We start from the raw sequence: 27,469 nt of genomic DNA, 5'->3' as shown, positions 1-27,469 counted from the left end.
CCTCTCCCCCCTCTCTCTGTTGTTTTTCCTCTCAGGCAGGGAGGCAGGGTACACCCTGGACAGGTCACAAGTTTGTTGGACAACCATTCACACTCACATTCACACCTATAGACAACTGAGAATTATCAATTAACCTACCCCCACTAACTGCATGTCTTTGGACTGTGGGAGGAAGCCGGAGTACCCGGAAAGAACCCACGTACTGCATTTCCTTTCCTGTAAAGTTGCAAGTGCGTGTTTAATTTTCCTGTGATCAGTCTTGCTGGTAAAACAAAGGTTTTTCACACTTGCAGGTGTCTAATTCACCACAGCAGTAGGTGTTTAGTCCTTATAATCTGGCTGCGTAGCATAGAATCATAAATCATAACCACCAGTGGGACGTATTTGGGTCACTGGGAGGCAGCAACCACCAGAGATGTGTCACATGGGGGTTAGTAGGTGATATGTTGGCCTTCGAAACAAAGCAGGAAGTCAGTGGTCACAGAGAGGCAGCCCGAGGAAGTCCTGCTGTTGCATCATATTTTAGACTCTTTTAAAGTTCAGTTCATGTTCATGATCTGTTTGTGTCCTCTTTAGCACCTGACTACCGTAAAGACAAAGTCACCCAGAGATCTGGCCTAAAATCATACAAGTCATCTCCTGCTTCAGAAAGATTGAGTTACTGCAGCTCAGAAAATACTCTCCCTTCTCATTGCTGGCTCTGAAAAAATGATCAGCTAATCCTGAATTAATATTAGAAGCAATGCAGACTTGCAGTGCGACCTGTGTGAGCTTATATACGCAGGTGTGTGTCTTTCTAAACAACCATGTGTCCAAATGATTCACTTTGCCACAGCTTAATGATAACTAGAGCCCGACATGATGGACCTAATAGCAACTTTCACAATAAAGAGTCTAAATGACGGATTTAAGTTTATGATTTCTTAGAAATGAGCAAAAAACCAACAAAAAATGAGTGAAAGGCAGGTGGGTAGTATTGCATGTAAAGTTAGGACCATAAATATTTGCACAGAGACAACTTTTCTCATTTTGGTTCAGTACATTATCACAATGAATTTCAATGAAACAACTGAGACGCAGTTGAAGTGCAGACTTTCAGCTTTAATTCAGTGGGTTTGTGAGGGTGCGAAGGAGCAAAGTCCAATCTAGCCTTTCTATTCCTGAGGCTTATGATTGGCTTGTACCTTGCAGTGAATCCTCTGTATTTATGTTCATGCAGTCTTTGATATCGATACACCTACCTCCTGGAGTGTTGTTCAGTTGGTTTGTTGTTGTAAAGGGGTTTCTCTTCACCATGGAAATGATTCTGCGATCATCCACCACTGTTGTCTTCCGTGCATGCCCAGGCCTTTTTGTGTTGCTGAGTTCACCAGTGTTTCTGTCTTTCTCAGCATGTACCAAACTGTAGATTTTTCCCTAATATTGTAGCAATTTCTTGGATGGATTTTTTTCTGTTTTCACAGCTCATGAATGTCTTGTTTCACCTGCATGGAGAGCTCCTTTTTTCCCAAAATGTATTAAAAATGTTATGTTATTCAGGAACTATGTGCTCTCACTTGCACATTTACAAACTGCTCAACTATATTTTTTGTGGAACCTGAGATCAAACTTGACCTTCAATCACTGATAATGCTACTGCACATAGGCTACAAACATTTTCTTTACAAAAACATAGTGCTGAACTTATATAGAGCATTTTAATGTTTTCTCCACTGCTCTCTGCCATCGCTCTCACATTATGAACTCTGCATGAAGCTAGTTAGGGAGACAGTTGTAGCAGAAGTGAGAAATATTGCGTAAGGTGACCTCATTGAGTAAGAGCTTTTAGCTCTGCTGACAGACAGAAAAAGAGAGCAACAGACAGCTGGACAGACAGACTGCTGGTCTCCTCCGAGCTTCATTAGGAACACGATTCATCTTCCTCTGATTTTGTTGTCACCCCATTTTGGCCTCTGAGGTCATTTTTGGTGTCTTTTTTCACTAAAGCTGCACCAGCACCGAACACGTGCAAGCACAGGTGTGAAGGCCTGAAATTTGTATGAGGATGCATGTTTACGTGCATGTGTGTTCTTGTGCAAACTTGTTTTGAATGTGTTAAATGAGACCTGGGTGTGGACTAAGTGTGTTTGTGTGCACATAGTGAAGAATGGTGAGAGGCTGTTGACTTAAAGATGGTTTTAAAGGGCTGTTTGAGGTTAAAGGTTAAAGTTAATTTCAGGTTTAGGTTAATAAAGACAGTTCCCACAAGAAGATCAACATATGTATATGTGAGTAAATCCAGCTCCTTTTTCTGATCTGGGTCACCTCATGCTCTGTAACATCTCTCTATCACACTACACAGAAATTCTGGGCTTTCATTATATTTGTTATCCCTGCATTCTCACTAAAGATTTAGTTTCACTTTCCAGAGAACCTCCTTATCTCTATCACAAGTCTGATTAGGGATCAAATTTAACAGGTCACTTGTGACTCTGATGTGTAATGTTCATTACTCTCAACACTGAAACTTCTGATAAAAACTTGTTTTTGTTCCTTTTTGACGCCTATAAACCCTGCAGGTTCTCACGTACTTTAAACACACAATAGTAATGAAAGTCGTCCTTTGGGACAAATTAAAATTTTGACTTTTAATGGTGATCTGTCCCTGTGGCTTCTGGTGCTATCAAAGACGCTGTCAAACCACTGGAAGACATCTGAAAATCATAAATGTCTGTTCGACAACATCTGCAAAACAAATCTCCCGGTGAGCACAGAGGTCATTAGTGTTTGTCTACCAAATGTGCCATCTGACCCAGGTGTGTCGTTGCTGCAAGAGTAAAGTCACTGGCAGGTAAACTGCCCATCTGGAGCACTGGGACACGTTTTTTTTCTCTGGCCTGGGGGTGATTTGGCCATGAACAGTCAGTTAAATACTGATGTTATTCTCGCGCACAATATCCCAGCAATATTTGTTCTTTTTGTACAGTTATAGTTACAGACTCTCTCTACCTCCCTGCACAATCCTTATACCTACCCTGTTATGTAAATAATCCACAATCTTTTCAATGACTGCAGAAAAAATGACAGCTTTAATGATGCATTTACGACAGAGTCTGTGAAACCAGTCTGGTGCAGCTCACTCAGACAGACTAACTGAACAGCCAGCTGGACTTGAGTCTAATCTTAGCCTAGCATCACCTTCAAGAGCACACTCATCAGCACTCCATAAAAAAATACACAAGTACTTTATTTCTTGGCTCAGGGATGCGATTTAAAGAATCCAAAGCCTGTTCCTGGAGGCGATCTCGCAGTCAACATGTACCCATTAGAGGAGATCGGTTTGCCTCCTTCAGATCCAAATGAGGTTCAAGTGTACATTTAAATTCTGCTCTGAATCTCTTGTCTCAGCACATATGAGTTTCCTTTAAAGTCAGCCACAAAACAACAGTGCAGTGTCTTTTTTGTTTGTTTGTTTGTTTGTTTGTTTGTTTGTTTGTTTGTTTGGTACACGCTCTGCTCCACCAAACAAATGCCAATTCTACGTCAGCATGGTATGAGGTGAAGTCTGGAACAGTGAAGTGGCTTCATTCAGAATCAGAAGAACAAAAAACTTTTCAAAATCATTAACTGGCCTCAGCTGTCCTCATTCAGGCATCTCAGTGAAAACATCGAGACAGACACATGATCAAGGAACTATTACGGTCACATAAAAAGTGTGTATATTTATATTTAATCTTTAACATGCTTCTAGCTAAAGCTGTAAACACAGCAGAGTTGGACCCTTGACCAAAGCCCAAGGCAAACCTGTTCCAAGTGTCCAAACACAACGACCGTTGTTTAAGGAGATGTTTGACAATTATTTAGATATAGCACTCATGTTTAGTAGCAAAGTTTCTATCAAAATGTAAAACGATATTTGTCCAAATTTGAACAATTTCCCTGATCCTATTCTTATTATAAGTCCTACTGGCTGCAGAACTGGAGTGAAGCTGCTCTCACAGGAAAAACGGCTAAAGGATGATTTTAGCTGCTTGTTTCCAGGAAAAGTTTCATCTGTAACTTTTCAGTTAAATTAACAAGCATGATGAAAATGAAACTTAATGAAACTGGATAATATCAATGTTAAAGAGAGCCAAAGTGAAACAAACAGATGAATATGGTGACATTTGTATTACATCTAAAGATCCAGACTAAGGAGTGAGCTGTTCTCTGGTTGGGGCTCATACTTTTTGTGAGGTGTTTATTTGGTACATGTATAGTTTTTGAGCCCAGAGTCTGTGTGAAGTTTTTTGCCTGCAGTTTTTCATATTTCCAGCTGCACAGCTGTAATTGAAATACCAGGTACTGCACAGGGCTACAGTATGCTGCTGCATATTTTCGTTTTTTTTTTGTTTCTCATTTGTACTGTAGCCACACAAAACACAGCAAGTTTTTTTAAAAATTCAGTTTCTCAATTATTGATTTTTTAATTGCTTCCTTAAACTTATACGATACATTTAATCTGCAGTCTTGTCGGCTTGTTAGATAAATACACAGTCATGCATACTGTCACACAATCTTGGCATACTTCACATAGCGTTAATGCAACATATCAAGTGAAATGTCAGAAGATTGGATTGGAGCAGGTCTCAGGCCACCGGCCACGTCTGGCCCGCCCCGAGGCCTTTGGCCTTCGAGAGTGTGATACGATCATCAAACTGTCTCTCCTTAACGAGCTCACTAATTCACGAGTTCTGGCACGGCGAGGTTTATAAGATAACTAACAAACTGCTGCTCCTTGCGGATGATCTCTTCATTTAACTATGCTTCTTGGTTTAATCTACATGAAACTGGATGTTAGGGTGATTCAGGTATTGCTGGGGTCAGAGCTTAAAGGTCAAAGGTTAAAAGATTAGTGACTTTTTTGATTTGAAATTTTCAGAGAAACCTGAACCAGCAACTTAGCTGGATGATTTTCATGCTAGTGATGTCTTTCTATGATGAAGAAATATTTGCACCTGTAAGTTTGTTCACACAGTTCATGACTTTAGAATCTCAGCTTTTCAGGAATGAGAGAAACCATCCAGCTTTATTTTTAGTCTCATGGCCATGTGCGCTTTAGTTTATCCAACTGATGTGGAAAGGATTTGACAAGCAAACTCTCAACTGAATTAAAGATATGATCACGACTAAAAATACATTTACAAGGTATCATCAGGTGAAACACGATCGTGGCTGTGTGTGCTGTGTAGAGATGATACATGCGGGTTTGCTACTGAGGGCTCTGAAGGGGGCACTCGAAGAACAATATATTATTTCTACAATAAACTCCATTGTGGAAGCAGCTGTTCTTTTAACTATAGATGAGAACTAATTAGCCTTGAAGTTGTTTCCAGTCCTAAAAGGGCAGAGTTGTGGTCAGTGGTGTAGGTGGTTAAAGAGTAAATGCAAAGCAGAAGAAAGATGAAAAGGCCTCAAAACTGAGAAACAGGAGAATGCAGTTTGGAAACGCTTCAGATAAAGCATCAATGTCATCTGTGCATCTGTTTCCTCTAAAACTGCATTCTAACCAATCACCAGTGGGGTCTCTGGCTTCCAGCCACAGATGACAGCGATGAGCTCATCACAGTGTGGTGCACCACACAGAGGGAAAGACGCCAAGTAAAATTTAAAAAAGCCACACAAAAATTCTTCTTTATTGAATTTTTTGTTGTCAAAGATAACATCATAAAGATGACAGATAACCAGAAAGTTTGGTAAACCTGTCTGGTTAAAACGGTATTTTTCCATTAAATAGCACAGCTGCTTTCTTAAGTTTTTCCATGGAAACTCTGGGGTTCCATGGAAAAGCTGTGGGCCAAAAGCAAGCTTACTTTCATGCTAGTGCATCTTTTATTCTCAAAGAGAGTGAAAGGTACAAAAAGAACCTTCTCTTGTTTTTGATTTCACCTCTGCTTGTCATTTATGACCGCAGGTTTTTATTACACCTGGCAGCGGTTCGGCATTCTGCGGTCAGCCACAGCACCTCCCGCTCTCCCTCTCCTCTCACACTCTGAAAGCTGCTAACTTTCACTTTTCCACAGATGTGTCAAAGATACAGTAGCTGGCTTTGTCACCTTCTGAGCCAGAGAAATGGACATGAGAAGTTCCAGTGAGCAGAAATAAGCCTGTATCATTCAGTTCCAACTGTGAAAATGATAGAAGAGTATCTGTTAGTGGAGTAATTGTGATTTTAAGTTGGACTCTCACAGAGGGTGGAACCAAAATAATGTATCCAGTTTATTTTTATTATGTGCATTTTGCAGATAAAGCAGTTTTGGTAATGGGATTGTATTTCTTGTGTTGCATATGATCTCCCCCTGTATCTGAAACAGCATCATGCAGGTGAATTTAAATATAAATATAAACCAAAACATTAGCCAAATGTTCCAAAGATGTACCAAAACCACAGTGATTTTATACTTAGCTGTTAAAACATATCTGTGAAGTGGAAAACAAATATACAGGTATGATGCTTTCAGTGCCTGTGCAGCAGAACCTTCATTATTCCAATAAATGAGGAATTTTAGCTCAAATCACTGCTCAGGAGCTTCAGCTCTGCGGTGTTGGTGGGTTTCCTCACATAAGCTGCTCCCATCAAATCCTTCCACAACATTTTTGGTGGATTAAGGTCAACACTTAAACCTGGTCATTCAAAAATATCACCATACATTCTTCGGTGGCAGAAGCTGTGTGCTAATTTTCTAAGCTTTTCTAAGCTAATTTTCTTGCTGTCTCTCATGGTTTGGTTCACAGAAAGATATCCTGACATTTTCATTTGAAGTATTATTCAAAAATGCATTGCTCCATCAAAGATGGTGAGTCGTCCTGACCCCAGTGTAGCTAAACAGACCCAAACAAAGACACTATTATGCAGGAATGCAATGTTTTCTCATCTCCAAACATTTTACATTCAATGCCAAAAGTTCTGTTTTAGTCTCATCTGAAACGTTCAAACAGATGTTTGGCAGGTCCAGGTTATATTTAGCAAACTACAGATTTAGACCAGCTGCACATTGTTCCTCATTAACATGAACATTAGCAGACATAAGAGGATTTTTTTTCCCTTTCCCTAAAGTTGCCCCCTTTACTACCTTTTTGACTTTTATGATTTCCTAATACATGCCTTACTCTCTGAGGGATATTTGTTGTTTAATCGCTCATTTGATGGTTAAAAGTGTTTTCTTGTGTTTGTAAATAATCTGTCAGACTGTGGAGTTTAGTGTGATGAACAACAATAACTCTCTTTCTGTGGTCCTCAGAAATGGAGTCAGACTCTGATGGATCCCACTGCTCTTCAGATAAAATAGGAGCATCCATTCACACCTTTCATGGACTGAAAACACCTGAAGGACTTAAAACCAACTGCCAATTCTTGAGGTTCATAGACCTTTGGTACTCACAAATGACCAGCTATATATTTTTGTCACATGTTTTATTTTCACTGGGTCTCCTTTGTGTCCTATGTATGTGTTTGAGTAAGAGTTGTATGTGTTTCGGTCATTACTTTTCTGTCTCAGTTGTCAGTCCATGTTTGGTGAAGTTCACTGTGTCTGTGGTGAAACTGACCTCTGTGTTAAAAGTCCAGCTGATTGTAATTGCAGGAGAAAGTATGACCGCGTGCGATCCGGCTGCACTGTGGTGCTGAGGGGTCAGAACTGTGGGCCGCGGCACATACTCAGTGCCGAAAGGTTGTAACGACAAATTTACAACCAGGGCCCTATTTTTGAAAACACGTTGGGAAGCTTTCCAGCTGATCCTTACCGTGTGTGTCTGTGAGCGTGTGCATGTGTGGTATATAATCTTACTAGAACATTACTGAGATATGATCCAATCAGTGCATACATGTTAGGTCAGCATGTTTAAAATCCTCAAAAATGCGTATAATTGTAAAACAACATACATTCAAATAAAATGGTCATATATAAAAATAATTTTATTACATTAAAAGTATACTTTATAAGCAATATATCATTATACAGCTACATTCACAAATACAGAAGTATTTACACAGTCTCAGTAAGGTATTGCACTGTTATCATTATTATGTATAATAATTTTTATATTTTATAATGTTTTAAAATACAAAATAAAACAAAATTAGTCTTTTGGTTGTGCATAAAATGCTACACACGAGCTGCCAAGAGCTTAGTGATAGCTAATAACAATAATAATGAGTTACATTAGCTAAAATTTGTAAGCATCTTATGGTATAAAAGTGCTATTAAAGTGTTAATATATATTATTACTTTCACAAAACGTTTTTTTAAAGCCAAAACCAAACAGTCAAAACCCCCTCTGTGGTCTAAAGTGGACCTCAGAGGTGTTTATGACTTGGCTCTGCTGCAGTCTATTTACAGTTCATAGCCTGCTATGATGTATTTTACTCTCTGAAATCTAGAGTCAAATACAGATGCAGTGCCCTGCAGAACGTATCGCATGTGATCATTACACACTACACACACTAGTTACACACTAGTTAATGCAAATAATCTTCATACCTACAGCTGTTTCTACACTGGTCATTTTAAATGTTGGTTAAAGTAAATATTTTTCATCTATTTGACGTGAATCAAGCAGCTGTTAGACTTCCTCACTAACCGACAGTTTCCCAGAAAGCAAATTCCCCATAAACCGTGGAGTTTTGTTTTAACAAGGGGAATTTTTCCAAAGTTGTTTTCTTAATGTTTAGAGCTTAAACATGTGGGAGGTGATTTTTTTTTCTTCTTACACATCGACCACCTGCTTCCTTTCCCTTACATAACCTGATGGCTCACAGTTAAATGTAATAGCAGCTTACCTCAGTATTGGCCATAGTGCAGAATTTTTTTGTGTTAATCTATGCAACAGAAAAACAGAAAGCAATAGCATCTATAAAGCAGTAATGTACAGTTACAAAATTAACTTGTGAATAATATAAATCATATGTGCTCAACTTTCAAATTTAATTTCTATTCAGTTCATTTTTTATAGTGGGCATTCACAACAAAAGTTGTCTCAAGGTGCTTTGTAATTACAGTGAAGACTCCACAGTGTCGGAGGGAGAACCCCAGTGATCCCCTGTAAGTCAGCACTTGGCGAGAGTAGGGAGCAAGAACTCCTTTTAACAGGAAGAGATCTCCAGGAGTGTGAGGCTTTTGTCAGGTTAAAGTGAAGACAGAAAAGAGCATAGAAAGACATTTGTGTCTTTCAGCTTACTTTTGGTAGACTTTGTTAACTTAACGCTCTCCTCTCCCCTCCATCTCTTTCATGTTTCTGATCCCTCCTTTCCCTCTACTCTTCTTACGCTCCTTCTCCAGCCTCACCCTCTCTTTCTCCATCATCCATTCTCCTCCCAGGTAACTCAAAGCCTCATCAGGTTTCCCACGAAGCTGTGGCCGTGGGTTGAGGAGTGACTGGAAAAAGGAACAGGCCAAATGGGTGAAACATGCAAACTGGGGAGCTTTGGGAATGTGGTTCTTCTTTTCCAGTCCAGCATCATCCAGATCCTGCGGGCTCTCTGTTTGTGGCTCAGCCCACACGTCCAGTTCATCGTTGGGGCTTTTACTTCTTTCAAACCACTCTTGATATTTTAGGTATGAGTGGCAGTCACTGGCTGTTTCAGCCCAGGGGTGGCTGCCGGTAAGCATGGCGTATGTCAGGATGCCCAGCGCCCAGCTGTCTGTACTTGGCTCCACGGAAACCCAAACTCTCTTTTTCTTCTTCTCTTCACCATCCTTGATGCCATCATTTCCATCAGTTATATTGCTGCTGTCATTATTTCTTCGAGCAATCTCAGCCTCGGGGGTGCAGTAAGGAGAATTGTACCAGACTTCTGGGATCCTGGTTCCCCTGGACTTTACCTGGGTAAATATTGATTTGCCACATTTAGACTGATAATGGATGCAAATATGGATAAATTAGATGAAATATGCCATAAGTCTTGTGCAGAACACATCTGAGCCATAGGCAGCTGCTTTTACTTGGTTTTCTTCTGTGTCATATCTTGTTAATAGACCTGCCAGCTAGATGCTATTGTTGTATATATTAGTTTTGTCCTTTATACTGACCATGCCAAAGTCTCCCAGTTTGACCCAGCGGCAGGCAGAGTCACAAAGGAAGACGTTTTCTGGTTTGAGATCTCTGTGGACAAAACCAAGAGAGTGCAGGTGGGAAAGTGCACCACACAGTTGAGACACCACCCGCTGACAGCAGTCCTCCTCCATACCAAGCTACAGAACAAGCGGAGAAGAAGAAGATAGAAATATAAAATAATTATTTCAAAGTCTAATGGGACAAATTATCTTCCAAACATAAATACAGTGTGAGCTAAATTGTTCAGGAATCATAACTCCTTCATTAAAATCTTTATACCTCAGGTATGATGACTTCGTACAGATCACCGAAGAGGCTGGCTTGCTGAGCGAAGATGTAGTGTGATGGTGTGGAATAGGCTATTCCCAGAGCTCTGGTCAGGGATGGGTGAGTACAGAACGACAGGGAGAGGTTATACTCCCTCAGGAAAGAGAACAGAGAAGTAGAGTCACGAGGGAAGAACTTCAGAGCCATCGGAGTACCTGAAAGATCCAAAGATACTGTATTGATGTAGGTGTGTTTTTAGGGGGTCTCGAAGCCATAATGTGTTTGTTTAGTTCCTCACCTCTCTTTCTGTGTACAGCCAGCATAACTTTTCCATACGAGCCTTCACCCAGCAGCTTCACGACCTTGAAGTGCTCCGATGTGTCCATTGAGTTCAGAGACTGAGCCGTCAGATGACACATCTCATCCAAAAGTTTTGCGGCAGCCTGGACAAATAAACACAGAGTACTGGAATTACACCACTGCTGTTCCAGTTTATAACCATAATGGTTTGAGGGGGGGTTTGGAGCATAAATTCTATACGACCTGTGCCTGTCCCAAGCAGCTTTCTTAGACCAGCATGTAATCAGTCATGACAGGATGACAGCTTTCTTTTAAAACTTCTATTCATTCCAAGAATGATCTGACCATTTCTACTGTCTAAGAATTTTTAAACATTAGTCTTGTAATTGAGTGTTGGTGGTTAATTTAAAGCCCACATCTAATTGAATAGGGATGGTGAGATAACAAAACATTTAACCAGTATAGACTGACTGGTCAAATCCAATAAAAAAAAAAGCTTCACTAAAATGAAACTAAAAATGTTTTTTTGTGTTTATACTCCTCCTATATTCTGACTACGAAGCTCCACTTTGTAGAGGTGTCGATGTGACAACATGACTGGCTAATATGGTTCCTGTTTAACAGGTTGTGTGTCCTTAGGGAGCAGGGATTGTTTCCTCTCATAGGTCTCTATTCATGAGTGCCATGTCTTTGGCTTTGTTGATACAAAGCTTAACGGGTGGGAATGTGAGAAACCTGCATAATAGGATTTCTAGGTAAGTAATGTCCCTGTGTAAAAGCAGGCTGAATAAGCAGGTTTCTTATATGTCATGTAAGCAGATGATGGTGACAAGACTCCACACTATTTATTGATATCATACTACTGACTTCCTAAAATATTTCTTTTCTGAACTGAATCCCTCGTAGCTCTTTGGAATGTAACACCACCATTGCAGGGATGATCGTCGTCATGGTGATGCTGGCAATACTCGTTCATGGGTATAAACATGTCTGTTAATAGCCTTGTTAAATCCCCACGCACAGTCACACACAGCAGTGTTTTGTTTTGTCTGGTGATGTTTCCACTACAGCTGGCACCCTCGGGCCTGGGTTAGTTTGGATTAACTGTCACTGTACGCATCCAGACACAGGGAGCCGCTCATTACAGCTCATCAGTGAACAGCTCAGAGCCGTCAGTGTGCTGCACACAGAGGCCATGAACCCTCACTGAGGCTTTGTTCACACTAAGAGAATGAATCAGATCATTTTGGACAGATTTGCTCATCAGGTACCTAAATTTTTCTGCCCATAAAATTTGGTAATTTTACCCTTATTTGTCTTTAATTTCATAAAAGGGCCCCAAGAAAGAGTTACATTACATTAGCAGTTAGCTGGGAAGAAATGTACCTTATTTTTAATCATTTGCACCAAATTAAGTTTGCAGTAAGTTTCCATTTTAAAGAACTGAAGATTATAACTTTGGCAAAATTCCAAGTGCCTTCCTAAAATTAAACCTCCCATGCTTTTTGATAGCTATCAAAAATAAAAAAAGAAATAAACTGTTGCAACATCAGTGGGTGTCATTTTATGCTTTACATGCCAACTCTCTAATCCGCCTCCACTGGATGGTTTGGGTGGAAACTGAACTCTAACCCTCTGAGTGTCTGTGTAATGCCCAGATTACTAAACTGTCAGAGATAAATGGCAGGACCATTTGATCCTTTGCAGCAGTTTATATGTAATTTGTCAGGTAAACAATTCAATTCAATGATTTTTATATAGTTCCAAATTACAACAACAGTCACCTCAAGGTGCTTTATATTGTAAGGTAAAGACAAAAATACAGAGAAAACCCCCAATAATCAGACAAGACACCCTGTGAGCAAGCACGTGGCGACAGTGGGAAGGAAAAAACCTCTGGTGCAACCAGGATCAGTAAATTGTTTGTGACTTTTTAAAAATATAACATCTTTGTTATTGTGGCTCTAATAAGTATTAAAACACACAGTATAGATTTTAATATGCTTCTTTTATCTCTAAATATGAAGGCACATGGTTTAACTGAAGAGCAGTGATCATGTAGAAGATTCCTGCTCAGATAACGGGGAAAAATCCAAAGTTTGCCATTAGTGAGACTAAATGCAAAGAGGCAGTTAAGACGATGTCTAAGGAGCAGCATAGCTGATGGCCTTGGAGGTCAGAAGGCTGTAAGATGAAGTCAGGATCAGTTTCAGCCTGATGAGAACAACTCCAGCAGCTCTCAGTGGGATGCCGAGCTCAGGGCCCACGTGAGATGAGACAAACACAAAGCTGGACCAGTAGTAACTGATGTGTGTGTCTCAGAGATGAATGACCTGGTGATGTCCTCTACATGAAAATGGATCTCTGGGGACCACAAAGCACTTATGAAGATAAGATGTTCTTTCTGTGCCTTTTAATGTGTCTGTGTGTTTCTTCACCTTAGCAGAACCAGAGACTGACACATGAAATGTGCAAACCACCACACTATAACAGCTTTGGCAATCATTTTAGGGTTCAAGCTTTACAGCATTAAGATTAATAACAAAGGATGCATAAAGTCCGAAATAATCATACTTTAAAGAGTGTAGTGTATGTATATCTCTATGTTTGTTCCCAAACTCATATATTACTGCTTCAATCTTGAAGAAACTAAGCCTATAAGCTACTTAGGGTACCAAGATTTGTAGCATTTGTGTGGTAATAAAAAATATTTACTTCAATTATAAAGTACTGTTTGTCCAAATGCACGTAATATGTACATTGTACTGACCACCAGAGGGTGTAACTGTTAAGAACCGGCCAGTTTTTGACCATTACTGGCATAAAAGGCATTGCTGCGAATGATGGGTGTGGTCGTTGTACTCATACCTCTGCTCAAAATCACATTTTGCAGTAATTTAGGGATTAAGCTATTTGGGTTTATGATTCGCATGCTGATCAACATTTACAAATAATAGAAAACATGAGTAAAACAATCACTGTAAATAGCTGATGCTGAAATGAGCCGTACTATGATGTGGCCATTACCATAGCATCACTTTTTACAGTTTACATGGTCTTATTAAATTTCTAATGGTTCCAAATTCTTAGTAATGAAATATATTTTCTTTAAAATTCTCAACGCTAATTGGGCCAAGTTTGATGGGCTCGTCATATTAATGCACATACAGTTTTACCTGTGAGTGCAGTGAGCATTGTATCCAGTTACTCTATTTAAATTATTTTTAAATGGTTGGATGAGCCAATGTATTTTTTTAATTAGGTTTTCCAGAGGTAATTTGGGTTTGATTGGTCCAGGTTAGGACAAATCAATAATTAAAATATCTCATTTGTCCTTGTTACACAGGATACTTCTCCGGCTCTGACTTACCGTCATGTTGCTGCAGTTGTTCAGTTCAAAGTCAGTGATCCAAAGCTACGTTCTCCTCTTCATTTAGCAGGTGCACCAGCTGGGAGAGCCTCCACGCTGAGCCTTCTTTCCACCAAAATGCAGAATTGTCACTTTGCAGCAGGCAGAGTTTGGTTGTAGTCTGCACTCAGTCAGGAAAACCCTTCGACTGGATTGCGAGAGGCTTTCATGGCTGCTGCTGCTGCTACAACCTTTATCCCAAAGTGATCTGTCCTCACCTCCCCTCCTCCTCGTGTCCTCTCTTATTGCAGTGAAAGGCGGATCCTGAAGGGTGTCATGCATGTTTGTGTGTGTAGAAGACCGTATGTTACCTCCAACCTGTCATTATTTGGGTTTTGAGTCAGTTGACCTGTGTTTTGGCAACACGTGAGAACTGGCTGGTTTTGGACCAGTTATCTCTGTTGAACATTTCACACATTTTACATTTGAGACTCATTTGACTTAAAACATGTTTAATTGCTAAAAACATGACTCTCTATGAAATAATCTTTAGGGTACATGGTCATAAAAATAAAGTTAAGAAACAGAAATTTGTAAAAAGTATGGCACATCTTAAATGGCTTTTGTTATCTGCTAAAGAATAAATGTTGGTGGTTTGACAATAGACAACTGCAGCAAAGCCAATGGAATTAGTCTGGATCTATCCAGGGTATAGTCCCCACCTCATGACTTAAGCTGGATAAATGGTTAAGAAAATTGATAGGTGATCAATTCAAAGAAAAAGTCTCACTTAATATGGCACTCAGTCTGATACAATCTATTACTGCTGAGATTGGAACGCAAATATCTGAGATCTGATATTTATTTTCAATACCAAAGCTGGATTGGTGCATTTTTCAGTGCTTTCTACACCACACCTCAGTGCCACCTAGCAATGGTAGACCTGCATACTTTCAAAAAGGAGCGCTAGCTTGGAAGAGCATGGAAGGAGAAAGTACAAACCCCCACAAAAATCTGTTGCTCTCAAAGGAAAATGTAGTCGACAGTTGGATTCTTTTCCTCATGCAGTCGTGTTAGGTTCAGCACTCATTGGGAAGCATTTATTGCGCTTACAGTAATGTATTGAGTTGTTTTCAGCTCCCACACGTAACTGTGGTCTACTCTTCTTGTGCAGATGTGGTGAAGCAGAGGACATGAAACATATGAGACTACATTCCTGTAATGACCCAAATATTTTATATTGCTTAGATCGTGGGGCTTTGGGATTTTAAATCAACAAATGTCATTCAAAAAAAGCTGAAGAATCTTTATTCAGCCTGTTTCTAATCTGTAGTATGATCAGCATGTCTTTCTTGTTCCTTCCCTCTTTTTCTTTTTTCTCTTTCATCTTAAATATTCACCAGCTGCTCTGAACATTGACTTGTAAACACCAGTGAAGTGTCCTCTGGCACCAAGATGAAGAGCATTTTATCAGCTCATAGTAATCTATGAGGAACTAAACCAAACTGAACGTTGGTGTCATATTTTTTAATGGTACCAATAAAACTAAAACTTTTTTAAATCAGCATATTGTTGTTTTGGTTATTCCCTCCTCTGCTGGTCCCTTGTTGCCCCGTTGGTCACCAAGTCAACACATTAGCACACATCATACACATACAGTCACGTCTTTCTTTGACTCTCTCTAGCTCTATATCCAGTGAAAGGATTCTCCTGTAACACCCAGACCCCTTGTGATTTCACTGATCCTGCTCTCAGCTGCTACCAGCCACCACAGTCCACACATACTGGACAACTGCAGTGTTCCTCTGGAGGCCTCATATTAGTTACAGTGAAAGTCTGTCTGTGGGTGAGATCATCTATCTGTGCCTACATGTCAACACGCTCATATGCAATCCTCATTATGCAAGCAACACGGTGTCACTCCAGTTCAGGGTTACAGGTCGCAGCTGAACAGTGGCAGTCGGTACATTCCCCTCATGTGTCACCCGGACTTGTGTGGACACTTTTAACCTCAGCTATTTAAAAATTTTAGCATTCCACTGACATGTGTGGCATTTTAGTGTTTTCTACTCACTAAGCTAGGTGTATTTATTCAGCTTTTAGGGGGAAAAGTTGTATAAAACCATGTTCAGTTTTGAGATTCAGCAGATATGTAAACTGTATATAAAAGACGGACGTAAAACTTCTGGATCTAAAAAGGGAAGTCAATGCATTTTTGTATTTTTCTAATAGCCAGCAGGGGGCGACTCCTATGACGTCAAATCAACTTCAAGGGTGTGGAAGTCAATGAGAAAATTACTTTTGACTTACAACTCAGTGAAGATTTCCTGATGAGTTTATGGTCTCAGTTTAAAAGAGATGAGATATGCTTTACCTAACTCAAAAGTTGGGAAATTATTGTGTCAAAGCAGCTAAAATATAAAAATGTCATCTCTACGTTTCTGGTTTCACGTTCCTTTTTGGATCTTTGGGTTCCCTGGTGGTTTGTTCATCACGCCTTCATGGACTCAACAATTTTGGATTCTGTGTACTTCTTTTGGACAATCAGTAATAAACTCTCCCATTATGTTTGTACTTCTGTTTCCTGCATCATGCTCTCAAAAATATACTGAACTCAACACAGGAGATTGTGATGATCAAAACTATAAAAACCACCAATGCTGAGGTTTTTCTAACAAGTGAGGAGCAAATGTTAAAGTAAATAATCAAAAATCTCTTTAATGTTTATATTTAACAAACAAACACACACACACACACACACACACACACACACACACACACACACACACACACACACACACACACACACACACACACACTTATTCTTGTTTCCCTAAACCCAAAAAGTATCACACTGAGCACTTACATTAGTTTCTAAGGCAGTTTTATTAATGACTGTAAAACAAGACATACAAAATATATAAATAGCAATATGATGGTTTATAGAATGATAATAGATATTATTATTAAATATTACAAAATACTTTAAAAAAAATGTTTAGCTGGGGATGCCTGCATCTGCAGCTAACATACAAATACATAATATAAAAGCTTATAAATAGTAACCTAAATATGTACCGAAAATAACAATAAAAAACACGAACTGTTCTCCAAAGTTTTTAGCTCGCGGAATAAACCAACAAAAAGCAGGCACTGTGAGTGTAAACAGTCTGAGAGGGAGTGAAGGTCACGGGTGACAGTACCTTAGCACAGTGCATCAATACAATACATTTTCAGAGGCCACACGTAAACTGTGACATACACATATTTTCTTATAAATAGCAAATTTCATTAACGTACAGTACATTCTGTTTCCTTTTCTCAAAATAGGTCTTAATGACAGGCAGCATAAAGAAAATCCCAATAATCCAGTAAGATTTCTCTAATTTTAAATGCTGAAATCTTTATCTTGCATTTTTTGAACTTTTTCTATAGGTCTGCTCTCTACTCACCACATGCTAGTAGCTTCATAAGGCTGTACTTTAACTACAGTGGCTATTTAAGACCATTGTTAGCTCACTAACATGCTCACGATAACAATGACAGTAGATTTTGGTGCTATCAGGTTTATAATATTCACTGTCTCAGATTAGCATGTTAGCATGCTAAAAGTGGCTTATTAGCACAAAACACAAAGTTTAGTCCAGCTGGGAGTTGCAGTTTTAAAGGCATTTGTTAAAAAATAAACTAAAGTGAAGTAACTGAATTTTAAACAAATAAAATACAGACAAGAAGTCAGACCGTTCATCTCAAGGGAGACATCAGCATCTATTACCCTATCACTGTTGAGACGTTTAACTCAGTTATGTATCATAGACCTCAATCAAATATGAAAAATTTCAGAGAGTAATGAAAAATTAAATAGCATATCACACCACGACATGATATGATATCAAATATTCAATATTTTTTAGTCCAGCTCAAATGCTGAAGGGAAAAGCATAAAATGTGACAGTGGTTATGTAGGAAGACATCACACACTAGTTTTGTCTTGGAGGTTTGAGCTTAATGTTTTGAACAGGGGGATCGTCTCTGGAGTTGCCGTAAGATTCTTTTTGACCAGTGACAGAAGACTTGTAGTCGGTCTGAGATCTCTACAGAGAACCTGAGAGACTCGAAGGCTGTGGAGACGACCGGGAGGGAGGGAGACGCCGTCTGAGGAACTTGTTCACCGATCTGAAGATGGAAAGAAAAAGAGATAAAAGTCATTGGTTGAATCTGAGAAAGCACAAAAACTGATTGTTTTCTCTTCACTCTGTGGATGAGTTTTAATGGGAATGAATACATTTAGCTGTGGAGTTGAATGATTAAATGACAGGTCGGTTCTTAATTTGTTTGTTTCCTTTTGTTAATCTAGATTTTGGTCATTGCTTTCTTTGAGAGACAGGATAAAAAGAGTAAGATTATTTAGTCACTGATGAATTTAGTCTTCATTCCTTTATTTTTTTAACCCAGACGGTGATTAATTTATGTATGACTACGTGGTCAAAAACAACACAAAAAAAAACAAAAAATCAAAAGATGAATGTGAGTCAAAGTTAAAGTTTTACATTTTTATGTCAAACGCTTTCTTTTACGTTTTGTAGCCTTATTCTTTAATTTACTTTGTGCTCTAATATCAACAGTATCAGTTTTCAGATAAGATAAGATAAGATGGCCTTTATTAGTCCCACAGGTGGGAAATTTGTTAGTTTAGTTAATATTAAATTAAGAAGTAAGAAATCGCTTGTGTGTCATTTTCAGTGGATTTTCTTTCTAAAAACAAGCAAACTCAGTAAAAATCAAGGCATACTGTTGCTCTCACCTTTTCTAGAAATTTTTTGGTGAGATAGGACAATTGCTCGAGGTGGGTGCTGGCGCCCTCAGCTGCCTGAAAGGGCACACTGACATTTTCTTGTGTAGTTTTCAACCACTTGGTGTGCAGCCTGAAGGACTCGACGTACACGTAGAGCTGAGAGAGAGACTCGTTAACCTGCAGGGATGTTAAGGTGACAGATTTAGTGAAGATCTTTTAAACTTTAATAGCATTTAGAGTCTGTTTCCACCATTTAAATCACTGATAGGAGAAGCTGGATGATTACCTTCAACGAGCTGAGATGGGCAGCAGTGTGTTTTATTACAGGAAGACTGTCCAGTTTGTGTTCTATGTCCATGAAGGTCACAAGCTCGGCTTCTGGCTGTTAAAATATAGCAAAAAGGGAGGTTTAAAACATAACCACATTTCCTTATAATACTTAATATATAAGATTTTTAATTGCTCAAAACATAAACTAGAATGTTTGCTTGAATCAGATAAGACATTTTTCAAGCTTTCAGTTTACAGTTACTATGTTCTAGATTTCATTTAAATGACTAATTTGTCACTTGTTTTATTAAAAAGTGCACAACCAATTCTCTCATTTACCAAGACATTTTAGAAGCCTTTTGCAGTAACACTCCCACAAAGTTTGTGCTCAAGTATATCGTGTTTATTTTTAATTACGCCTCAAATTTTTCTATTTCTTAGTTGGAGTCCAGTTTTGGGTCAGTGACGAAAGATTTGATTTATTTTGACCTAATAACAACAAGTTTTGAAACAAAAAAAAATGGTTCTAAGACAGAAAAGCCAACATGGATCTGGCACAGGAAGTGTAAAGTTAAACCTTACCAAACCATGGAGTTTTTTGGAGGAGGTGATGATCTTGTCCAACTGATGAATCATTGGTTCAAACACGCTGTACGGACAAGGGGTGGGACGGGACGATGAATGGACAAACAGCTCAGCCAGTATTACCAGGTAGAGAAGAAAAGAGGTGGAGTCATGGAAAACTGCAAAGACAAGACAAAAGGATCCAAACAATGAGTTACAATCTTGTGTATTTTATTAGGTTCTGTGGTCTTCTGAGGCCTTTTGCCTCATCAAAACACAATCAGCCACATAAAAACACCAGCTCCGCATTAATTCAAAGCAAAGGATCGAGCTGAGTAACATTCAGCTGATGCTGCTCCCAGCTGCACACACGCACACACACACACGCACACACACACACGCACACACACACACACACACGCACACACACACACGCACAGTCTCATAACAGGTGGCCACTAGGCTGCATTCATGTTGCAGCAGAAAGTATCACAACTCAACCTCTTCCCCTCTCTGCGACCCAGACGTGCTGCTTCTGAATCAGATAGAAAAACCACAGAGCTACATGGAAACTTGTTTTCATTTCCAGCCTAAATCTGGACCACATGACCCACAAGATTAATCCTGAGGCAGCTGTATTTGTCACGGCAGTTAGGAGCTATTACACCATCAATCTGATGCAACTGTAGGTACATGCTAGCATTAACACCAAAGCGTTTGTTGCAGATCAGATCTAACAAACAAACAACAACAAAAAAATCAAACCTCACACCCTCAGATATCAGATCCAGACATAAACAGTAAATTCAAAGAAATCAGATAAGAGCAGGAGATCAGATACGAGATAAAACAAGCATGGATGGTGGTTTAGACACTAAAACAGGTCGGAAAGAAGTTCACTGTTAGCATTTAGTACTGAAGGAGTGTGGGTGTGTGAGAGGAGGAAGGAGAAAATTTTCTGCAAAGTGATAGCCGGTGTTTCCCAGAAACACAAGCAGCATGTTAACAGGTTAGCTGACATATTACATAACACTGTTTTTATTTGACCTGTATAAAGTCTTTTCCTTTTTTTAAATTTCATATGCTGTTTCAGGTAAATCACATCTCAGAAGTGTCACCAGGGAACAACATCAGCACAAACTGCAGCTTCAAATGGCTTCAAATGGTCGCTGTGTTTTCCCAGCAATTCTTTTTGAAGCAGTCAAAAATGAATGGATGAGTACCTTAAAAGGAAATTTAAGCTTATAGTTTTGTTCTACTTGCTGATATTATGCTTTCAAGTTAAATGTAGAGAATGCAAATGTAGTGAGCCTCAACAAAGTTATAGCAGCAACCACTGATTAGCCCATACGGACATAAACCCAATACAATAAACAAGAAGACTAGCTGCTTTGTCTAAAGGATGGTTAAAAAACCATCATTCCACTTCACTCACAGCGAATAATAGAGCTTTGTATCCAGTACCACAGTCTCTTATTTTAGGCTGCATGGCTTCAGGATAGTTGGTACACTGACCACTTTGGAAACAGAAACTATGCGTTTGACTTTCTGCTACTACTTTCCATCAATGCCTTGTTGTAGCTCTGGTTTTGGTCTCCACCGGTTTCTGGGGGAATTATCTGGCTCTTTGGCTGCTAAATGCTTAACTACGTAAACTCTATTCAAACACCTTTCCCCCCGAGTTTTTCATGAGTCACAGCTACCTCCTGCTGCCCCATTTAGGTTAATGAAGCGAAGGTTGAGGGCTGTAAAACAACAGGCAATTAATCAAGAACACCAAACTTAACTTTAAAGCTGAGGGGCACTTTAGATATGTCACTAGAAGCAGCACAGTGTTTATATTTTATGGCCATCCCTTTTTAATGTTTACGTATGAACAATTTAAAAAAAAAAGTAGGTCTGATGGACTGGACCTCCATGACTGAATACCTCCTACTGTGCTTAGTTAATCCCTGGAAAGAAGAACCACCCAGATCTTATCTGTTTGAGAATGAATAATTCCAATGAGTCTTCTGTAGTTTGTTTTGTCTCTATTTCTTAAACTTCCTTTTATCATAACTGAAAGGAGTAACACCAAAATCAAGATTAGTTCATGTCTGCAGGTCGGTGTAACTTCAGAAATCCCATTATGCAGGGCAACAAAGAAATGAACTGTCCGTTAGTGTTAGATCAGGGATAAGGAATGAGAGGTATGCTGTGGGGTTTTTTTCCCAGCCTGCTCTGGGCCTCTTGTTGGAAAAGGAGAAGGGAGCTGGCGCAGAGGTCTGACTCAGATTAATCTCTTGGCGGTGACATCACCGGGCAGATGCCCTAGGCTGCGCTTTTTAGAGGGAAAACATCCACTTTGTTATGAGTGTCGGAGCACTTTAAACACTTTTACTGCCACTCAGGCACTCAGGGCAGTGTACTTTATAGGCTAAGATTTGAGGTCAACAATGAGGTAAAAAGGGGGAAATTGTTTACCTAAGAAAACAAAGTGAAGTTTTCGTGATGTTTTATCCATTTAAAATAAAAACCACTTTAATATTTAAACTCTTATACGTAGTTCAGTAAAGGTAAAGATTTATTTATTTTTTCTTCTTATTTACCTCCCTATATCTTAGGTTTTATTTGTTCCATTTTGCTTCTATATTTATATTTTCTAAAGGTTTTTTTTTGGCAGTTTTACCAATTTTTTTTCTAGCTGCAGTCACTGAAAGTTAAGTTTCAACCTTGATCTACTTTGCCGGTGACCTTTGGTGAGCAGTCATTCTTCGGGAGTCAGTATTCATGTCATGACTTTGGCATGAGATGATCAGGAAACAGCAGGAAAGCAGAAGGTCAGCAGCCAGACAGACGTATTCCCGGAATTTTGACAAATAGTGCTGAGCTGTGACTTTATAAATGTTACAGTAATGTGATTACAATTTTATCCTCTACTTTTTAGTTACTAATCCCAGGAATAATTTGGGACCTTCTTCTAGGCCTGAGTGCTCTCTATTTAACATTCACGCTCCAATAAATGCATTGGAGAGCAACTTCAGCATCTTGCCCAAGGACACTTTCACATGCAGACTGGAGCAGCTAGGGATCAAACCACTAACAATCTTCTGATTAATAGATGATCTGCCTCCTGAGCTACAACTCAAAGTAGTTTAATGGAGTTTTGATTGTCTTGTTCGTTTAGCCTGTGTAACGAAGCAGTCTTCATTCGCTAAACGACTAAAAATTTAATAATAAACTTGTAGTAGACTTTTATGTCTTACTGACCAGTAAAAGAAAAGATTTACCAAGATGGCATCCATATGGCCCTTTGTTGGACTGTCAACTTGTTCAGGGTGTACTCAGTGTTTTAGCCAAAGAAAGCTTAGATAATACGCAGACCTCCCATGATCCAAATAAGTGTTTACTAATGGATGGATGGAAGCTGAGTCACTGAGGGCACCAGTGTCATAATGCCAAAACAAAAGATGGCTGTTAAATCAACGCATCTGGTGAGATGTACTTTTACATTCACAATGTGACTATTAATTAACAAACAGTAGAGCTGTTCTACTGTTCTCACTGTTCTCACTATAAAGAGTTTTGCTCTTTCACTCTTCATCTGTTTGTTCCTGTTACGAGTGCTTAGTATTAAATGCACAGGGACACAGGAAGAGCTGGAAAACAATATTTTTCCCCCATCAGCATTCATGTCTGGATCTTATTACAGAGCTAAAATACTGCATCAGAGAACAATTTAATATTTTGATATGAGTCAGACATCGACCACCGGACAAAAAATATTTCTGTCTGCTCTTCACTTATCCTCAATTTTCCCCCATAGCACAAAACCTTGTGGCTTGATTGTGAGAACAAAGTAGTTTTTGGATCCAGTGTTGAGCAAGATTCAAACACTAAATAGTTAATAACAAAAGTACAAAAGCACTGAATGAGTGCAACTGTGGCTTTTACACATGCAGCAGCAGGCTTCATGTTAAAGTAATTTTCAGTTAGCAAAGGGCTTAAAATGCTTCATTTAGTTATTGGAAAATTACTGAAAAAGCCATCAGCAAAACCCTCCTGTCACACTAAGAAAAACATCCTCCAGCAGTGCTGCGTACAGTCATGTATTTGGCAGAGTAAACAGCTGTGACAGCATAACACCTCAGAACAAAGTTGCTTAAGAAGCAGAGTGAATGGGCCACCTTTAATGTGTTTAACAGGTCATTTCGTCAGCACTCGTTTAACCACGCACGACACATCAACACACACATGCAAGCTCTCACATAATCACACGCTTCCACCGTTTCCGATTGGGTTCGTGTGCTCTTTCTTGCTGAGTCAGACAAACAAACACTGGAGTTTCCTGTGTTTTCTCTCTGACACAGTGAGCGCCTTATTTCCTCTTATTTGCTCTTCTTTTACTCTGAAGACCATCCAGTGAATAAAGTGTAAAGCCCGAGTGGCGGGAGGAGCTCTGTCATCTTTCTCCAAAACCATCAAATAAACAAGAAAATGGTAACTTTGAAATACCTGAAGTGTGAGGTTTGGCTTTCAAACAGGTTGTTTCAGGAGCAGCGGGACAGCAGTAAGAACGTGTTTATACGTTTTTCTACTGAAACTAAAATAAAAAACACTTTGGATACTTCAGATAAATATATAATTTGATATTAACAGTGAATCAAATGATTACGTAGTCTAGAAGGTGGCACACTAAGGTGACAAACCCTATAAAATTATAACCTGACTGTGCTGTTTTACTCCTCTAAGCTTTACACTATAACACTCAAAAAGTGTTTACTGTTTACAAGCCACATACTTCCCTTTAGGGAGTGGAGGTGGAGACCTGGAGTAGAGTTACAAGTGTGTGAAAGTTGTACTTACACAGTGAGGTGTAAGTTTTGAACTTCAGCGTCTGTTTGCCAGCATTTTCTCTAAAACTTCTTTATAGAGGTACAAGTTTACAGAGCTACAAGTACAGAGTTGAAACTACAAGAAAGAAGTTGTTTGACTCAAGAAAAGCCAAAGAACAGAAACAAAAACAAGAGAAGGAGGGCATGAGTCCTGCTGGTAGGATCACGCTCTAGCATCCTGGGAAATGCACTAGTTCTATAGAAATTTACGCAAGCCCAGTTTCAAATTACTGTTACAGAGAAATGCAACAGGAAGTGTGCTGAAAATGCCACTCTGCTGGCCTAAAGGATGTGCCATGTCATTGTGGTTGATTGGTTTATTGTGTACCATATACATAACTTGTGAGGTTTTTGCAGCACTAAATTGTTAAATCTATCCAAACCTGACATGAACAAAAGCATATAAATGTCAAAATATTGCTGATTTTCATGCTATAACAATCAGGTATATGGAGAAAAAGATTCTTAAATATTAGTGATAGTGATCAATTAAACATTGATTGAATTAATCATTCTTAATAATATTAAATTAGCCAATTATTACATATACATTTAACAATCTTTTTCAAATTGCAGAGCTTGACTTTGTGCAGTTTCAATTCTTGCAGCATCCTGTTTTCAGATGTTTTCTTAGGTTCACTGGAGACAGAGTGACATCACTCCAGTATGTAGTTATATACAGACTTCACTGGAATTCATCTTTGCTCTGCCCCATACAGCTAATCCATTTATGTAGCATAACAAGGGGAAACCTTTTCCTTAAAATGACTCATAATCACTACAACATTATAAAAAAAATAATCATAGCCAAGCTTGAAATCTCCCAAGAAACTTTGAACAATAATGGATAAAACCACTGCAGTAATAATGATTCATTTTATGTGGAAATGTTCTGTTTATAATGAGGTTTTAAAAAAATTGGAGTGGATGAGTTGCAGTACCATTTTTGTCCACTTGGGCAAGCTGATATATGAGCTGACTCACTCCACAGCAGATTCAGGGTTCAGGCCCCTTACAGTGAGTCTGCAAGTTACATTACAGTAAATGCTGGTGATGTGCAGTGATGACATCACTGTCTGATGACCTGACTCGTAGCTTTCACAACTTTTGGATAAACAGACTGGGTGCCTCATGGCTCCTGTTTTTGTTACTAGTCATCATGTTTTCATAGTTAGTTGATGATCCAGTAGTTTTTGACTTAGAGTGTCATGCAATACCAAACTGATTGGATGAGCATCAAGGAAAATATCATTTCCAAAGCACAGATAAAGAGAATACAGTCAACAGAGGCTCAGTTCTTTAAAACTACTCCAGCTTTTAATGTTATAAAACCTGCAATGACCGCACAACTAAAGTAGCAACTTGATTTATTCAGTTATTTTTCCTCCTGTCACTGTGACTGATTACCTCCAGACGACTGTGCGAAAGCAAAAGGAAAAGTGGTGTTTTCATGTCAGTAAAACTGTCAAAACGTTTTTTGTTTTTTCTGCTGACTATAAAGGAAAACCACAGAGCCCACCTTCACTGCCCAGTGACCACAGCTTCCTTTTCATTCATAAATATGTGCGCCAGTTGCACAGCCATTCATTACTGCCGCTGTCAGAAACTAGGAAGACCACGTGTAGTGTTGCCAAATCTCTCCGCTAAGCAACAACAATTTATGACTTTCATACACTGTGTTTACATGATGATTGCCTCTGTAAAACACTAAAACAGCACCATAATGTGAAGTTATTTTACTTCACTTTGATCCTACACAGCACAGTTATATCACTGAACATTTCAATAGTAAAAAGTAACTAAACACATTCATGCAGTACTATTTTAAATACCTCTACTTTACCTGAGTAGTTTCATTTTATACAACCTTATGCGACTACTTCATTATCTGAGAGATATAGTTATTACTTACAGTGTTTCTTTTCCACCTTGAGCAGTTACATTACAGAGCAGTTACAGTGAAATGCTGCCTGTAAAATCATGTGTCAGCATTAAAGAGTAGGTTGTTATTTTAGCCAAACAAATGCTACTTTCTACAACACTTTTAATACTCTAAGCCCATTTTGCTTAAAGTCCTTGTGTACTTAAGCACAACTTTACTTATCACATTTATCTGTTGGTACCTGTTTTTAATCTAAGGATCTACTTTTTAACCAGCTTGAACAACCCGGGAAACCCCTAAAACACGAAGACATGCACAGTGACACACAGCACCAGCCAATCACAGCCCAACCTGAAACTGAACAGTGGCTGATTTCTAGAGTTCAAATTAAACATTTAAACACTTCAAAAATCACTTTGAGTTTAGTTTCAGCCACAGACTGCCCGGGATTTAATCATTCCTCCATCCATTCATTGCCTCCCCCTCTCCCCTTCCTTTAGGCTAAAAGTAAAAGTAGGAGACCACGTGCAGTAAAGCCCCCCTTCTTCACACAAACATTCACTCTCACACTCACAGTCACTCACACCTCCCCCTCTTTCTTTAAAAAGTAACTTAGACCAACTTACATTTCATGTTTCTGCTCCTGCCGTAGTAAACAAACCTTCCTCCGAGTCCAGTGTGTGTACAGTACGTGTGAGTGATTGTGTTTGTGTGGACAAATGTAAAAGTTCCCTTTTATAGCATAGAGTATGACACATCACCTGAGTCATCAGCCATCGTCGCCATTTAGGCATCACACCCACGCTGGCCAACCCCCCCCCTCTAACCCCCCCTTTATCTGAAAAAGCTTCAAATTTCTTTGTTTGTTGAGGTGATTCTAAATGGAGGAAATGATAAATTGAAAAAAGCAGAAAATACCAGATTGAGCAATTTTCCTTTCCTCCTCTCTCCCTTTCTCTCCACTCTTATGCCATCACCTCACTTTCTTATTTTAACTACATTAAGTTTAGAAAATAAAACTCAGTTTGCAAAACACTGAGAGAGATTTAAGAAAGTAAATGTAAACTCTATAGGAATAGAAGTGGCTGTAAAGCAAA

General features: G+C 39.0%; 2 protein-coding genes across 2 annotated transcripts; both read right to left on the bottom strand.

Annotated features, from left to right (window-relative positions):
• Window positions 1-7,982: 7,982 nt before the first annotated feature.
• On the bottom strand, window positions 7,983-14,230 carry si:ch211-171h4.3 (serine/threonine-protein kinase SBK2). The gene is made up of 5 exons (XM_031728984.2): window positions 14,009-14,230; window positions 10,637-10,781; window positions 10,351-10,553; window positions 10,047-10,208; window positions 7,983-9,839 (listed from the first exon to the last, which is right to left on the bottom strand). Exons 1-5 carry the CDS (start codon window positions 14,012-14,014, stop codon window positions 9,216-9,218), a joined length of 1,140 nt encoding a protein of 379 aa, XP_031584844.1. The 5' UTR covers window positions 14,015-14,230; the 3' UTR covers window positions 7,983-9,215.
• Window positions 14,231-16,873: 2,643 nt separating this feature from the next.
• Window positions 16,874-27,064, bottom strand: il11b (interleukin 11b). The gene is made up of 5 exons (XM_039606034.1): window positions 26,999-27,064; window positions 19,635-19,795; window positions 19,069-19,164; window positions 18,792-18,959; window positions 16,874-18,163 (listed from the first exon to the last, which is right to left on the bottom strand). The coding sequence occupies exons 1-5, from the start codon at window positions 27,003-27,005 to the stop codon at window positions 17,993-17,995; spliced, it is 603 nt and encodes a 200-aa protein (XP_039461968.1). The 5' UTR covers window positions 27,006-27,064; the 3' UTR covers window positions 16,874-17,992.
• Window positions 27,065-27,469: the final 405 nt, after the last annotated feature.

Source organism: Oreochromis aureus, linkage group 22, assembly GCF_013358895.1.
Source record: "Oreochromis aureus strain Israel breed Guangdong linkage group 22, ZZ_aureus, whole genome shotgun sequence".
Classification (NCBI taxonomy): Eukaryota; Metazoa; Chordata; class Actinopteri; order Cichliformes; family Cichlidae; genus Oreochromis; species Oreochromis aureus.
The sequence above is the reverse complement of the archived record's forward strand: the minus strand, read 5'-3'. Positions and strand labels throughout refer to the sequence as shown.